The sequence below is a fragment of the Mesoplodon densirostris genome, chromosome 1 (assembly GCF_025265405.1).
Source record: "Mesoplodon densirostris isolate mMesDen1 chromosome 1, mMesDen1 primary haplotype, whole genome shotgun sequence".
In the NCBI taxonomy this organism is placed as follows: domain Eukaryota; kingdom Metazoa; phylum Chordata; class Mammalia; order Artiodactyla; family Ziphiidae; genus Mesoplodon; species Mesoplodon densirostris.
Window position 1 is genome coordinate 228,221,142 of NC_082661.1, and position 15,730 is coordinate 228,236,871.

The following is a 15,730-nucleotide window of genomic DNA, read 5'->3' on the forward strand; positions in this document are numbered from 1 at the left end:
CAACATTACTAGAGAAATGCAAGTTAAGATCACAACGAGACACCACTATACGACCACCAACACAGCTACAATTTAGAAGGCTGAGCATACTGAGTATTGAGGGAGACGCGGAGCGACTGGAATTCTCATATATTGCTAATGAGAAAGCAAAATGGCATAGCCACTTTGGAAAACAGATTGGCAATTTCTCATTAAGCTAAACATAAATGTACCATATGATCCAGCAATTCCACTCCCAGTAGTATTAATCCAAGAGAAAAGAAAACATATGCCCACAGAAAGACTTGCAAGCAAATATTCTTAGCAGCTTTAATCATAACAGCCGCAAACTGGAAAGAACTCAAATATCCATCAACTGGTAAACTGCTAAACAAACTGCAGTACATCCATACAGAGAATGACCACTCAGCAATAAAAAGGAACTACCGATACACACAACACGGATGAATCTCAAAATGTTTCCATTATGCTAAGTGAAAGAAGCCAGCCATATAAGACTATAAAGTATATCATTCCATTTTTTTTCGTCTAGAAAAGGCAAAACTTAATACATCAGTGGATATGGGGGAGGGGGGATTAAGTGCAGAGGGCATGAGAAACTTTGTGGAGTGATGCAAACGTCCTATACGATGTCTGTGGGCGGTCACAGAACTGTATACATCTGTCAAATTTCATCAAATTATAAGCTTAAAAATGTATCGTATGTCAATTTCACCTACGTAAAGCTGACAAAAATATATTCTTGCAAAAAGTTTGAGGCATTTTTCAAAAAGTTCCACCGGTACTTTTAAGTAAAAGGAGAAAGATGCTTTCTCTGAGAATTGGATGAAGCAATGGAGTTTATCCATCAACTATATTTCTCTTTTCATTTCATACATTCCATAGATCAGGGAGAAAGAGAAACAAAGGAAGACATAAATATTTATTGCTAATAATGAAGAACAAACGACTGTCCTGTTTGGCAGGTACCCGAAACACCTGGAGGAGGTTTGACCGGATTGGGGAGGGGTGCCCTAAGGGTAACAAATCTGGCTGGCCAGCACCCTGGCAAGGAGACACCTGTCCCAAGTGCTCAAAACCGCAGCAACCTGCCCTCCCTGCTCCTGCAGACCCCCCCATCAGTCTCAATTCAGTTCACACCGCCTCATTTCCTCCCTTTGTCCCCTTCTCTCCACTCCCACTATGTCTCTGCTATCCTTTCTCGGACCCTCATAGCCCAAGAGCCTGAACTGCTGCACAAAGATTACTATAAAATGACACTGTGGGTTTTTTCTCATGAAAAATTAATAAACGGTCTTTGTTGTTTCCTTCATATTCTACAAAGGAAACAAAACTCACCAGTAGTACTACTACCTAGAGAGAACGGTTAACATTCTGGTGTTTAATCTTTCCTACCTGTTACATATAATGCGATACGGCTTTAACATGCACTCAACACACACAAACTGATCAATTAGGCACCCCAAACTGACAGGTAACCACGGGAAGTCCAAAAGCAACAAAATATGTAATTCTTGGGCTTCCCTGGTGGCGCAGTGGTTGAGAGTCCGCCTGCCGATGCAGGGGACACGGGTTCGTGCCCCGATCCCGGAAGGTCCCACATGCCGCGGAGCGGCTGGGCCCGCGAGCCATGGCTGCGGAGCCTGTGTGTCCGGAGCCTGTGCTCCGCAACGGGAGAGGCCACAGCAGTGAGAGGCCCGCGTACAGCAAAAAAAAAAAATGTAATTCTTGCCTTCAAAGAAGCTTATAAACTAAGAGGAAAAAAACTACAAACTTCAGGAAAATGGATTTGTGTCCATTTTTGTGGGCAAAACTCAGTTTCAAAATCACGGAAATAAAAATGTAGTCCTGAGCAGATTTAGAGAAAAGATCTTCAGAGGGTATTTGTCACCAAAACTGGAGTAATACCATACTTACTTTCCTTTTTTTACACTTACTATAGTGTGCCCACTTCTCTGTGTATTAAACAATTTTTTCAAAACCACTGGAACTAGTCTTCCTGCCTCTGGTCTAATCCACCTCCGAACGACCTTTACACGAGATTCTTTCATCCATCCATCCATCCAGTTAACAAAAACACCAGGCACTATTCTCACTTCAAAGCAGTGAACAAAACATAGCTCACTTCCTGCCTCAAAAAACTTGAAAAACTTCCCAATGCCAGATTCCCAGGCCCCAGGCGCAGAGACTTTGATTTGGGTCTGGAATAGAGGCCAGGGATCTGCATTTTTCCTGATGCAATGGCCTGTAGGCAATGCTTTGAGAAATGCTGGCCTCAAGTATCAGCTCCAAGCTAATGAGGCTGGCAGTGATGCTCTCCCGTGAGCACACCACAGCCTGCCCTCGGACATTTCTCACCACCTCCCACCTTCGTGTGCTCCGTGCTCCACACAAACCCAACTGCTTTCTTTATCTGTCTTGCGCACAATTTTCACTACTTGGAAATGCCCTGCACCCTAGGCATTTCTTACCCAGAAGCTCTTCAGAGTTCAAATGCCCTCTTACTCTCAAACTCCTGCTTTGCCTACCCAGCCAGGAATAAAACGGAATGCCTATAGCATCATACCTATACTTCTTTCGACACATGTACCTTCTCACTGGTATTAGATGTTCTTCCCTACTGTAGGGAAACTCCTGAGAACAGCATCCAAATCCCAGTTACCTCTGCCTCCCGGGTGCCTGGCCATTCTTGGCCCACAACAAGCACTCAAATTAGAGTTAGGGAATTGAAGGGAGACACCAAACATTGATCAAACACCTTATTCCTATGTTATTATTCCCTTTCCTCCCTATCTGACTCCTTCTCGTACCTTTTTCCTTTGCTAATGTCATTTTAAACTTAACAGTGATTACCTCTGGGGATGAGGGAACATTCTACATGGCGTGCCATTAACATTTGGATTTTTACACAAAGAACATTAGTTTTGACAGCAGAAAAAAAAAAAAAAAAAAGAAAAATTCTTTTAACTTCAAAATGACTGAGGAAGTGCTGTCCTTTTACTCCCAACGGTCTCTTCCTACTTCTCACACTGACCATTTTATGGGGAATGGAACCTCCATAAAAGAAACTGTCTTCTCAGTTGCCTAAGGAAGCAATCAAATATTGCCCTTGCCCTATCCACCAAGCCCCATACACATACCAACACAGCACCCTGGAAATCATCAGCTCTATTATTTTAGGTCTTTTATGCCATTATGACAGATAAAGAGAGCACGACTGTCTTTCGTGAGGCAAGAGTGCACAGTACACAGCTCCGACTGTCTTCCACTTAAATGCTGCATAAAACGTGCACCTAAGATAGTAAATGTTTATAAGGAAACCCCTCCATACACTGTAATATTAATCTCTCATAATGAATTTTGAATAGATTATTTAACATATAAAAAACAGAAATACGTCAGAAGGTTACTGCATACCTGTGGATTTTCCAAACGTTTTAAATATTCTTCAAATGACCCTTCTATAAACTGCAAAAAGAGAAAAAAGTCTATTACAAATACATCGAAGCAAAAGTTAATCTCTTCACTGTGAATTACTGAATTTTTACACAAACCTTGGATACATCAGTAATACTAAAATATATATATTATATATATACACATGCACAGATAAAATCTAATTATGAAAATACATACATCATTAAGAAAACATCATAAACACACAAAAGAACTTAAAGAAGGAAACACTGTCTGGAAACATTTCCTGGACAGGATCTGGATGGGCACAGGGACAGCAACATAAGGAAGCGGTGGACAGCAAGCACCGTGTTGGGAAGACAGGAGCCACCTGGCCAGCAGGAGCAGGGCCACTCGGTGGGGTGAGTGCAGTGAGAGAGGAACTCAACTGCACACCTATTCACAGAGGGCCTGGGGCCCAGGCAGGACTATCAGACTTAGGGAGAAGACAGTTCAAGGTCCCAGCAGGTGACACTGTGAACAGAGAAATTACATGCTAAAAGCAGCACTTAAAGACTAACCTGGTAATGGCCAATGCTTAGAAGATAATTAAACATAGATGCACTAGCTAAGAAATATTAGTTTACTAATAGATATGAATATTCATTCTCTCTTAGGTCAGTTATACTAAAAACAAGGACGAGAACTAATAATGCTAAAGATCTTTTGAAGAATCAACAAGATTTTTCTAATATGGCCTGCTTCATTGCTACTTTAACATATAAAAAAAATTGAGTTTATTCAAGCTATATAATAATGTTTTTTGCTTTTCTCATAGCAATTCCACTAATGTAACTGAAAGATCTAAAAAGACATTTGTCTGAAACACCAAATTCAATTTTATTTAAATTAGTCTCAGTTAATGTAACAAAGTGATACACTTAAAACCATTAAAATACACCCCCCGGTCTATAAAAATCTTTTAAAAGCCCATGGATTTTTTTAAGACGGACATTAATTCCTTTATAGATTGTATACTGTCAGATTTCCAAAAGTATGCTAAGTTTCAACACAGACTCGTAATAAAATAGCCACATATTTCAAATATCCCACCAATCAGAGGCTACTGTTCTGTATTAGTTGATTATCTATAGACTTAAAAAAAATAAAACCACCCCACAGAACCATTTAAAGTTGCAAAAGACCTAAGCCGTGTTCTCACACAAGCCTGCATCCAATCTGAGATTCTACTTTCTAATCAGAAAGTATTCATCTAGGCCCCAACTAACCATGGTCAGTAAAAAGGCACACCCTTCTTCCCATGAGAGCCTTTTCCAATTCTGGCCAATAGAAGCTGTTAGAGGTATTCATTATAAGGAAAGCAAAACTTCCCCCCTTGGAACTTTCAACCTCGGATCACACCTCCTGAGACCGTACAGCTAAATAAATATATGCAAAGCACTTAAAACAATGCCTGCTGGCAGAGAGTAAATGCTCAACCAATGTTAGCAATTTCCACTGTTGTCAACAGTAGCCAGTAACAGTAATAACTAATTCACCTGTAATTTCTTCAAATAGTCCAGGACCACTCCACTCCCCTGCCCTCTTCTCTGCTATAATACTCTCTTATCTAGCCTCCACACTACCAGCTTTTTATTAATAAAACAAGTTTTCAAATCTCCTGATCAAGCAGGTATCTCTCCTTCCTGGAATATATTACTGTCCATCTTATAACATGGCACCCAGAAAAATGTCACCAGTAATAAAATTTTGCTTGAAAATAGGAACTCCAACCCAAGAACACATCTAAACACTATTTACCTATTAAGTCTTGGAACTGAGTTATATGCAAAGTGTCAATGTTCTTCTGGCAGTCAACGGGGGGAAAATACCATTGAAAGTTGTCAGATGATAATTCTAGTCATAAAACCAATAACTAGTAAATCCTATAAGGCTTTCAATGTAAAATGAAAATAGGTCACTGTGGCATTATTTCACAGCCTACTACACACTACTGAGAAAATTACAGTAAGTTGATATTCGGTTAACTACTAATTAACTATACTACATTCTATTAACTACTAATCATTATTTACATAGTTACAATGTTCTGATAGGTAGTTCACAATGATGAACCCTGAAAATTAAAAATGTATAAATGCCTCCTGATAAAATCAAAGGCTCAACTCTAGCTATGCTCAGCGTATTTCTTATACCCTAAGTGTGCAATTTTTACAACTCACATGGGGTCACCGATCACGGAAAACCGTTAACCACAACACCTCACTCCCTGATCACATCAGACAAAGCTCGCTCCTAATACGCAAGGGTCCTGCCTAGGTCAGCCTTGCAGCCTCCACAGCTCAGTGACCCATCCGTCACAGAAGCTTTCTAAACGTCTGAATAAATGAATACCACAAAATGGCCTTTAAAAAAAAAAATCACAGCTGTAACTGGATTTGAATTCAAAAAAGCAGGATTTTTTTTAGTTTTTATTTATTTTGGGCTGCATTGGGTCTTTGTTGCTGTGCACGGGCTTTCTCTAGTTGCGGCGAGTGGGGGCTACTCTTCGTTGCGGTTTGCGGGCTTCTCATTGCGGTGGCTTTTCTTGTTGTGGAGCACGGGCTCTAGGCACGCGGGCTTCAGCAGTTGTGGCACGAGGGCTCAGTAGTTGTGGTGCACGGGCTTAGTTGCTCCGCGGCATGTGGGATCTTCCCGGACCAGGGCTCCAACCCGTGTCCCCTGCCTTGGCAGGTGGATTCTTAACTACTATGTCACCAGGGAAGCCGAGCAGTTCTTTTTTATAAGGGTTATTTTCAAAACCTGCATTAAGATCCAACCCTTGAAATTCCCATTAGACCATTCTAAAGGCTAAAATGTAAATGTAAGTCAACACACCATTACATGTTTAAAATTACAAATTACCGCTTCAAATTTCTCTCGGTTCTCTCGAAGATAATGAATACAGGCCATTCTGACTTCAACATGGCGAGACTGAGAGTGCAGCACCTGCAAAGCAAAGAGCAGCACACTATCAAGCACTGTTAGAAGATTCAAGCTACGACCTAGTGCCTTCTTTCACACCCAGCGTAACCTCACGGCCAGCAGACATCAGTCTCCCTTTCCCTTTCTATCATTTCTAGCTCTTTATTCATTCCCACCTCTTCCACTAACCAGAGAGATGACACGACACATACAAACAGCAGTACTTAAGCCAGATGTCACTCTATAAAGAGCTTATTACCATTTCTCCTTTAAGTCACTGAAATTACTCCTTTGGGGAAATCTTTGCAAACTTAAGACACTTTCCTCTCCTGGCCAGCCCTCTACTGTAACTTTGCTCTTCACAAAGCAAGGCTAACAGAATTCCTGCAATGCAGTGCTTAGCCTCATCCTATGCTTGCTGCAAAAGAGAACAAACAGGAAACTTCCAACAAAAATCGTCTTTGAGGCTTTATGCCCATAAGAGATAAATTTCTTTTTCCCGGTAATTTTGAACTATTTGCCTTATGTATAAATTTAAGTCCACCGTGGTTTCAGGAAAATTAAGGCACTCATTCTTAAATCCTTTAGCTGTCAGGCTTACATGATTCTTGAAAGACCATCCAGGGAGCAACACACAGGATGCAAACGTGCCCCTGTGTGCTGTCATCCCAACAGCCTTGAAACTTGCTCTTTTGCCCCAAATCTTAAAGCACCACCTGAAATAAGTCATACTACAAAGATGATCCAAATCCTCCCACTTTGTAGCTTCTGTTTTCTTCTGTTAAACAACTAGTTCAACAAAAGAATAACTTACCACCATGCTAAAAAGAGTAGATTATTTTTTTTCTATAACTAGGTGTCTCAAACGAAGGTGTTCCTGGTACTCTACAAGGTCAAGGTAGGAGAAAAAAAGCTGACATATAAAATAATCACATCTCAAACTACTGTCAAGGCCTCTTGAGAATTTCTATTATTATAAAGTAACTTTAAGAGTTATAGTTCCAACTAAGTGATTCTCCCTTATGTTCAGGGTGAGCAGAGAATTCAGGAAAAGGGAAGCTCCAGCTGCACATTCTACAGGTCACTGTGGGCAACAGCCAGGGTTCATTTATACCCACAGAACCAAAGGCACAACTGTTTAGACAGCTAGCAGGTCCCTGCACACTGAGACACACTGAAGATGCACTAGCTGAGGTGAGCAATGAATTTGTCTTCAGCATACTAGCTGGTTTTCAGCTTAACAGAGTATGCCGACATTGTTGTCTTGGGTACTACAAAAAAGCATCCTTACGTATTCTAAGCTTCCAGCACTGGAAGGACTACCCAAATAGTAGTAGATTTGAGTAGCAGAAAAAATAACCACCACACAATTTTTTTGCCAACTCAACAAATGACATTTAGCAACACTTCCTTCACAGACGCTATGCTAGACACTATTATGAATCAACGTGTTAGTCTGAGTAAACCACAGTGTCATCCGATAAGGCTTTCCTGCCATCAGTAAAGTGGAGCTAGTCTTAAAGCCATTTACCTAGCAACAGGTGGCAGACATAAGTGAATAAAGCTTATTTTCCACCAAAAACAATGACAGGCATATCTCTTGTTTTTTCTCCTCTTTTAACAAAGATTTTATTAGCACATGAAATCTGAACCTGTTACTCAGAAGCAAAACTCTCAGCAACTTCTGATCAAGCGCAGGGGGTGTCGGGGCTTTACAAAGCCAAGCACTGTTAAGAGAAGCAAGGTTAAATGACAACTGTTTAAAAAGCATAATATTGTGCCAGTTCAAGGACACTCAGGAAGAATTCAAATGGTATGACAAATATCTCTGCAAATCATTATATACATGAAAATAAGCTAGAAATAGGAGGCTTTCCGATCTTTACTTAGGGCAGACGGTGATAAACACTGAGAAAGGCCGAGACACACTGCTTCTCCAAGTCCTCTAAGAGCGCCCTATTTTTAGCTCTAGGGCCACAGAGCTGATTCAGGTCAGGCCTCCTGTAGGCCCAGGTCCAGAACTGTAAAAAGGGAAGGGCCTATCTAAATCAGGTAATTTGGAGGGAAAGACTCCTGCTAATTCAAGTCTCTCCCTCTCCATTCCCCCCACCAAAGGCCGCCATTTAGATTACTTACTGTGACTCCTTGTTAGAGATTATAATTATTTTGATATTATTGGAGCAATCGTTGGCAAAAAGGTAAATCCTCTGTACACATTGTTAAAGGGCAGCCTGAGGCTGCTGTTGCTGTCCTCCGCCTCCCCCTGCAACGCACACACTGCCTTTGGCCATGAAGGCTATTACCTTTGGTCCTTGTCTACTGAAGAACTGAGCTGCCCCCAAGAGTCACAGTATTAAGCTTTCTAAAAGCTCAGTATACTAAAAGTCAGAATCATCTAATCAGAAGGGATAGTCTCTTATGCCTAACTTAAATCCCATCACAATAAGATACAATAAAAATGTGTTAGCTGATGTTAGCAATGAGTTCTTGGTGTAACCAGCTAGCTCTTGCTCCTTTCTACTTAAAAATAGAGATTCTGTATAATCAAGTTTGCCAGTTATCTACAGCATGTAGTACTGAAACCAGACACACCTTTCTGCTTCAACATAAACTAGGCTGTAGATAATCCAACTCCAAACAAGCACCGTACTTCCCTTATTTCTATTTGTTTCCACCTCCTTCCTTACCAAATTCTTGCTAGAGCTAACAATATGCATCAATAGGGACTGAATTCACTTCCACCTCTTCCTTCTGCTTCTGGAGGTGCTAAGGAGTCCAGGCAGGCTGAGTGGAGATCCAGGAAACTCACGAATGGGACAGACTGTTCACCTACTGATAGTAAAGCCTGGGATGTGTTTGTGTGAACATATCCCAAAGCAACATTAGAACATCCTAAAAATCTAAAAATAAGAGACATCTATTGAACTAAAAAAGAGCTCGATTTGGGAAGCTTTGAGAAGAATGTTTGAATGACAATGCCTGCGACAAACTGCAAAGGTTTGGACCTTTGCTAAATCCATTTCTTGTTTAAAAAAAAATGATGTTATGCTACTGTTGTGAAAACGAGGGCCTTTGGAAAATAAATGGCTGGCCTTTGGATATTGAAAAAAATACGAATAGACTGGTCTATAGATGTTAAGTAAAGCATTTACTCACAAATAGAAATTGTGAAAGCTACTTAGCATTCAAAAAAGGTGGGAGAAAGAGAAACAGAAAAACTCCAAAGGCGGGGAGGAGACGGGAGGGGTGGACCTTAGGCCAAAGGAAAGCAAACTGTGAACGGTAGGAAATACACACCAGGGCAGTAATGTGAAACTTTTGTCCAACTATTTCAACAGCTATTTTTCAATACAGGATGGGTTTTGCTGACTGCATACCTACCAACTACAGTATTATATAACAGGGAATAAGCTCTCTTACAAAAAAAAAAAAAAGAAAAAAAATCAGAAACATCCTCCCAAGAACTGTGTTAGGAAGTGATTTTGACCATTAAGGGGGAAAAATTCGGCCAAGGGCCTGAAGAACTCCAGATATACCCTGCCTTCCTACTACCAACTCCAAAACAGACTTTTTTTAAAGTCAATTATTTTTAGTACACCTACACTGCCTTGCAGAGCATTAAAAAAAGAGTGGAATCTGCTCAAAGACAATTCTTTGCCAACATTCTACCTTTTCCAAAGTCTGGCTTTCCCAAACTGTTCATTTTCCCCCTTCTGATTCAGGCGGACATCGGCGGGCTTGGCTATCCCGCGTTCCAAAGTCCAGCAACAGGAAAAAAAAATCATGTTCCGCGAGTCAAGTCTGGTGCACCACCTCCTCTAGGAAACATTCGGTTTACTGGTGGGAACTCTGTGCTTATAAAACCAAGAGGAGGGGAAAAGAACATTTCTCCCTGTCGCCAGCCATCAAGCAAGGGTACAAGGCTCTCCGCAGGCCTCACGGGTTGGCCTCAACTCATTACCTCTTCGCCAGGAGGGACGACACCCAGATAATTTACAGGTTTTTAAGTTTCGATTTAGAGCTTCCAGACCCGGAGCAACGTCCGGTTCCGGCGCGACAATGGGCCGCTGTGGCGACGCCGGGGCCACGCGCAGCCCGGGAGATAGGCGGCCCGGCCCGCCCGCCGCTTCCCACCCGGCCCCGCCGCTTCCCCCCGCCCGGCCCCCGCCCCATTACCTGCTCCGCCACGGCCCGGAACAGGCACGACCCGTCCTTGGCGACTAGTTTCCGATACAAGCCCAGTTTCCGCAGATAGGCGTCCATGGGCGTCGCGTCCTCCCGGGGCGCCGCACCGCCCTGGTCGCCGCCGTCTGGGGCGCCGACGGCCGCCTCCATGTTGCCGGTCGCGCTGCAGGCCCGGCGCGGCGCGGGCTAGCCCCACATGGCCGCGCCGCCGGCTCCTCGACGCCCCGGCCTGGGGCGGGCGGCGGCTCGGGCTCGGGCTGGGCACGCGACGGCGGCTGCAGGCGGCGGCCCGAGGCAGCAGTCCGCGCGCATAGGGGAGCCCTGCCTAATGCATGGCCAGGGGCACGCGGCCACCTCCCGAGGGCCCACGCGCCCAGGGGCACCGGGGGGGAAATTCACGAAAACCCGAGAGCGAGGAGTCACTTCCCTGCGGCCTCGCCGCCCGGCTCAGAAACTGCGCCCGGGGGTCGCCGCCCCCACAAGTTTCCTTGTCCCGACCCGGCGGAGGCGAGGAAAGCCCCGCACCTGAGCGCGCGCAGAGCCGGCTCAGGTAAAGCGAGGCCTGCGGCCCAAACACCGGGAGCCGAGGAAGCCGAAAGAGAAAGACGCGGCCTTTCGTCTCCCCACCTCGCAGGAGGGCGCCGGAGGGGCGGGGAGCGGGCGGGGGCGCCCAGCGGAGGGCAGCACGCTCGCAGCCCAGATTTTGTTTTCGCTTTCAGCCACACAGCGGAGAGGACGGCGGGAAGTGTAGTTTGGCCAGCGGCAGGAAGTCGGCCTGCGGCGGGCGGGGACGCGCGGCCGGCCTACCCGGGGGAGGCACTCGGGAGGCACGGGGACTACAAGTCCCTACAGCGCGGGCGCCGGCGCCGGCGCCGCCCGGAGCCGGCTTCGCGCTTCCCGGGCACAGTGTCCGCGAGCAGGCCGAGGGTCTCAGCCAGCCGACGCGCAGCAACCTGCGCGCGCCGCCCCGCCCGGCCGGCCGCCCACTGCGCCGCGGGGCCGCGGGAAGTGCGCGCGCGCTGCGTGCGTGGAGTCGCCAGGGACAGTGAGGCTGCTGGGTCGGCCTTTTGTGTATTTCCAAACAGAGGGCGCACCTGTCTGCTCCCCTCCCCGGCCTCTTCTCCTGGCGTTTCCATGGAGGTGGCTTTAACGGCTTAAACAGAAAATAGAGCTAATTGGCGAAGGCTCCTGGAACTGGCACCGTGCGGGGCTACACAGGCTGTCCATAAATCAACCGTGGCCTGCTGATTCCTATTAGAGATTAGATGTACAGCTCGTGCACTATAGCAAGATGATGCCTTTGCCACAGACATTTTGGTTCACCGTGCCACTGTAGCTGCCCACCCCGGCACAAAGAGATGGTCGCCGGTCGGAAAAACTTAGATATTTTTTCTTGAAAAATTCATCTCGTAATTGCTTGATAACGTGCTGGACTTGCCCTGGGTTCCAGCAGTGCTTGCTGGAGGATTCCCGTTCAACTTCCCACCCTACGAAGTTGAATGACAATATATGCTTTAGAACCTAGAATTTATCTAGCATGTTTTTGTGACACCAGAATTTTATTTATACTAAAGTACAATAGCATCTGGTGTCCTAATCATTTAAAGACATGGTTAACCATAAAATCTACTCCAGCCTTGAGGCCATGGTGCGCCAGGATGGGGCTGGGGGGACTGGAGAGTTTCTGTAGGTTTAGACATGTGGTCAGACAGACTCTTTGGAATGGGGGCAAGGCAGGCCAGATGGTGAGAGCCCAGTGCAAATTACCGAAAGTTCTATTTTAGAAATTTGTTTTCGGTACTTGATGCAAACAATGACTCCCATATTCACTTTCCTTTGAACTTCTAAATTTGATTTCTTAAGTTTAAAGTATCCAATTTTTTGCATTAGAGAATACAAAAAAAGTATTCTAACCTAAATGAATTTTCTTGTCCCATTATTAAATTTTGCACATTTTGTAGAGAAATAAACACTTCAGAATCACTTTTAGAAAAATCTAGTTTCAAGTCAAACCTGTTGCTTTTCTTTCTTTAAAAATATATGCATTGCATATACTTCTCATTCCACTCAAAAAGAATTATGCAATATTGCTACTACCTACAACATGGCTTGCTTTTCTTTTTTTTTTTTTAAATATGGCTTGCCTTATAAACCCACAGAGGAATTGAAAGTAAAGTAATATCTAAACTATAGAGCTTAAATATTGAATTCTTAAAATGAGTAGATTCTGTAGTATTAATAAGCAACAGACTCTGATATGCCAAAAGAAAACTATGCCTTTCCTAATATTTATGTTACTATTCCTTCAATAAGAATTCTGAAGCTTATCTCATATTCAATATGTATTTATGGGAAATCTGTGCCTAGCATGCTAAGATTGCACTGCTAATTATCTTGAGGATATATTAGAAACATATTTCCAGGGGCTTCACGTTTGAAAATTTATCAAACCTTACTTTGTAATTGAAATGTTCATGATTACATTTGCTCTAATATTTTTAGAAGTCATTCAAAAAGCTTTGCTCATTTTTTATATGCACAATAATTTCATTTTGAGTGGCTAACAGTGTTTCAAGCATATTTTCCATTTTAAGCCTTATCCATATTTTAATGTTATTTAAATGTGCTTACATACACCCATATATATATATATATATATATATATATATATATATATATATATATATATATATTTTGGCACGAACCTGCGTCCCCTGAATCGGCAGGCGGACTCCCAACCACTGCGCCACCAGGGAAGCCCCATATATTTTTAATAACGTATATAACATCACCATTTTCTAAAGCCCCAAATTCTTTGAAATACTCTGAAAAGGAAACCAAATACATCATTAACACTACAATGTCTCTATTTTCCATTGCAAAAATGTAATTCACTGATAATAGTATAATCAAATGGATACGATCATTTAAGTATTCTGGCTGGGGTTTCCCTGGTGGCACAGTGGTTGAGAGTCCGCCTGCCAATGCAGGGGACACGGGTTCGAGCTCTGGTCCGGGAAGACCCCACATGCTACGGATCAACTAAGCCCATGTACCACAACTACTGAGCCTGCATGCCACAACTACTGTAGCCTGCGCACCTAGAGCCCGTGCTCCGCAACAAGAGAAGCCACTGCAATGAGAAGTCCGAGCACAACAACGAAGAGTAGCCCCCGCTCCCCATAACTAGAGAAAGCCCGTGCGCAGCAACGAAGACCCAAGGCATCCAAAGATAAATAAATAAATAAAATAAAATAAAATAAATTTTTTAAAAAAAAGTATTCTGGCTGGCACTAAAGTTGATTTTTGATATTTTTAAAAATGAATTATTAAGTACTAAGAAAACAGAGGCCTTTATCAGAATTCATCGCAATTCTTTGTTATCTTGTAAAAATGTGGTTTGTTATCAGAAGTATTAGAAGAATAACACATTTCCAGTCTTTTCTACACATGAGGTCTTGGCAAAATTACTTATTATCCTCACTCTTACTGAATGAGTGCAGAACAGCCTCACTCTAAACTGGCTGCTTTGGGTTCCAAAATTAGAAGTAAAACACCTGTTGTATCTGACCCTGGGCCTGTTTAAGGAAATCCTTTAGGTATTTTGAGACCTGATCCAAGACAGACCCTCTGTATGCCAAATCCCCAAATATAGCTCGCTGTTTAGGCAATGTTAAAGGATCCCATGACTTTAAACTGGACCGATACTTACAGAAATTCACTTGCTTTCAAATTCACTTGTTGACATTAACCTCTGAAACTTTTCAAGAAACCACATCTGATTGACGATGTTCGCTCTGAGGAAGCCATTTCTGATTAGCAAAAGTGAAGAACAGACATTTTAATCAAATATAACCTGAAGGATTCAACGCTCCTTAGAACCTAATGGAATTAAAGTCATCTTATGCAAGTGTGTCGACTTTTTTTCTTGTACACAGTTAAACACCTCAAGTCCGTTTGTTTGCTCTGACACACTGGAGATAATTGTATCCGGTGGAATTTTTTTGTTCTAAAAAATGGTAGATTTTCTGCAGATTTTTTTCCAATAACAGGTTAGGGGTTATGGTAGCCACCCTCAGAGATGGCCCCCAATGATCCCTGCCTCCTGGTATTCACACTCCTGTATAATTGCCTCCACCTTATAGCAAGATTGGTCTGCTTGATCAATAGAATAGAACAAAAGTGATGGTACATCATGGCTGAAATTAGGTGATAAGAGACCCTTTTGGCATTTTGGTGTTCTCTTACACTCCCTGTCTTGTGGGGGACTCTGGTGGAAGCTGGTTGCTATGGGTCCTGGACAAACTTACAGAGAAGTTCTCTTGGTGGGGAACTGGAGCCTCAGTCAACTGCCATGTGAGTCACCTTTGAAGTGAGTCCTCCAACCCAGTCAAGCTTTCAGACGACTGCAACCTCATGAGAAACCCTGAGCTGGAACCATCCAGCCAAAGTCTGAGATTCTTTTTTTTTCCCTGACTGGGGATTGAACCCAGGCCCCGCCAGTGAAAGCATGGAATCCTAACCACTGGACCACCAGGGAATTCCCCAGGTCTGAGATTCTTAATTCTGAGATTCTGAGATTCTTGACCTCAGAAACTATGTGAGATAATAAATGTTTGCTGTGTTAAGCTCCTAAATTTTGGAATAATTGGTTATACAGCAATTAGTAAGTAATACAGATATAACACTCCATTGTTTCTCTTTACTAGGTAGACATATAACGTATGTCAATAATTCATTAAAATAACCACTAATTTAATATCCTTATGGTTTTACTATTTCTCTAAGTTGCCAGTAAGTGGAATTTTTTTTAATTTATAAAATCCTTTACAAAAATAGAAAAACCTAAAATGTCTGGGCTTCATTGTCCCATAGCATTTTGGTTTGTTTTCTATAAAAATTAAAGTAATTAAATCCTACAAGAAACCTATTTTATGAAGAAAGACCTATTTCTTTCAGATTCTATGTGCTAGACTGCTAACTGTCCTCACCTTTGCATTTCATTTCTCCTGAATATTAGCTGGATGGCCATGCACACATTTCCCAGCCTACCTTTGAACTAAATGTGACCATGTGACTATTGTAGGCCAATGAGATGTGAGCAGAATTGATGAGTTTGGGACTTCCCTGGTGGTGCAGTGATTAAGAATCTGCCTGCCAATGC

General features: G+C 43.0%; 1 protein-coding gene and 1 non-coding gene across 3 annotated transcripts in view; both read right to left on the minus strand.

The window, feature by feature from the left end:
• OTUD4 (OTU deubiquitinase 4) overlaps positions 1 to 10,798 on the minus strand; it is a 41,267-nt gene extending 30,469 nt beyond the window's left edge. Inside the window, exons 1-3 of one of the 2 annotated variants that reach the window (XM_060115865.1) lie at positions 10,558 to 10,798; positions 6,322 to 6,405; positions 3,418 to 3,468 (exon numbers count right to left, since the gene is read on the minus strand). In XM_060115865.1, coding sequence (XP_059971848.1) covers positions 3,418 to 3,468; positions 6,322 to 6,405; positions 10,558 to 10,716 — 294 coding nt within the window. In that variant the 5' untranslated portion in view covers positions 10,717 to 10,798. The remainder of the gene's footprint in view (positions 1 to 3,417; positions 3,469 to 6,321; positions 6,406 to 10,557) is intronic. The other variant, XM_060115856.1, reaches the window with a different exon arrangement.
• A 4,236-nt stretch (positions 10,799 to 15,034) lies between these two features.
• On the minus strand, positions 15,035 to 15,106 carry TRNAK-UUU (transfer RNA lysine (anticodon UUU)). The gene has a single exon. It is a non-coding gene; the product is annotated as a tRNA-Lys (tRNA).
• Between the last annotated feature and the right edge of the window lie 624 nt (positions 15,107 to 15,730).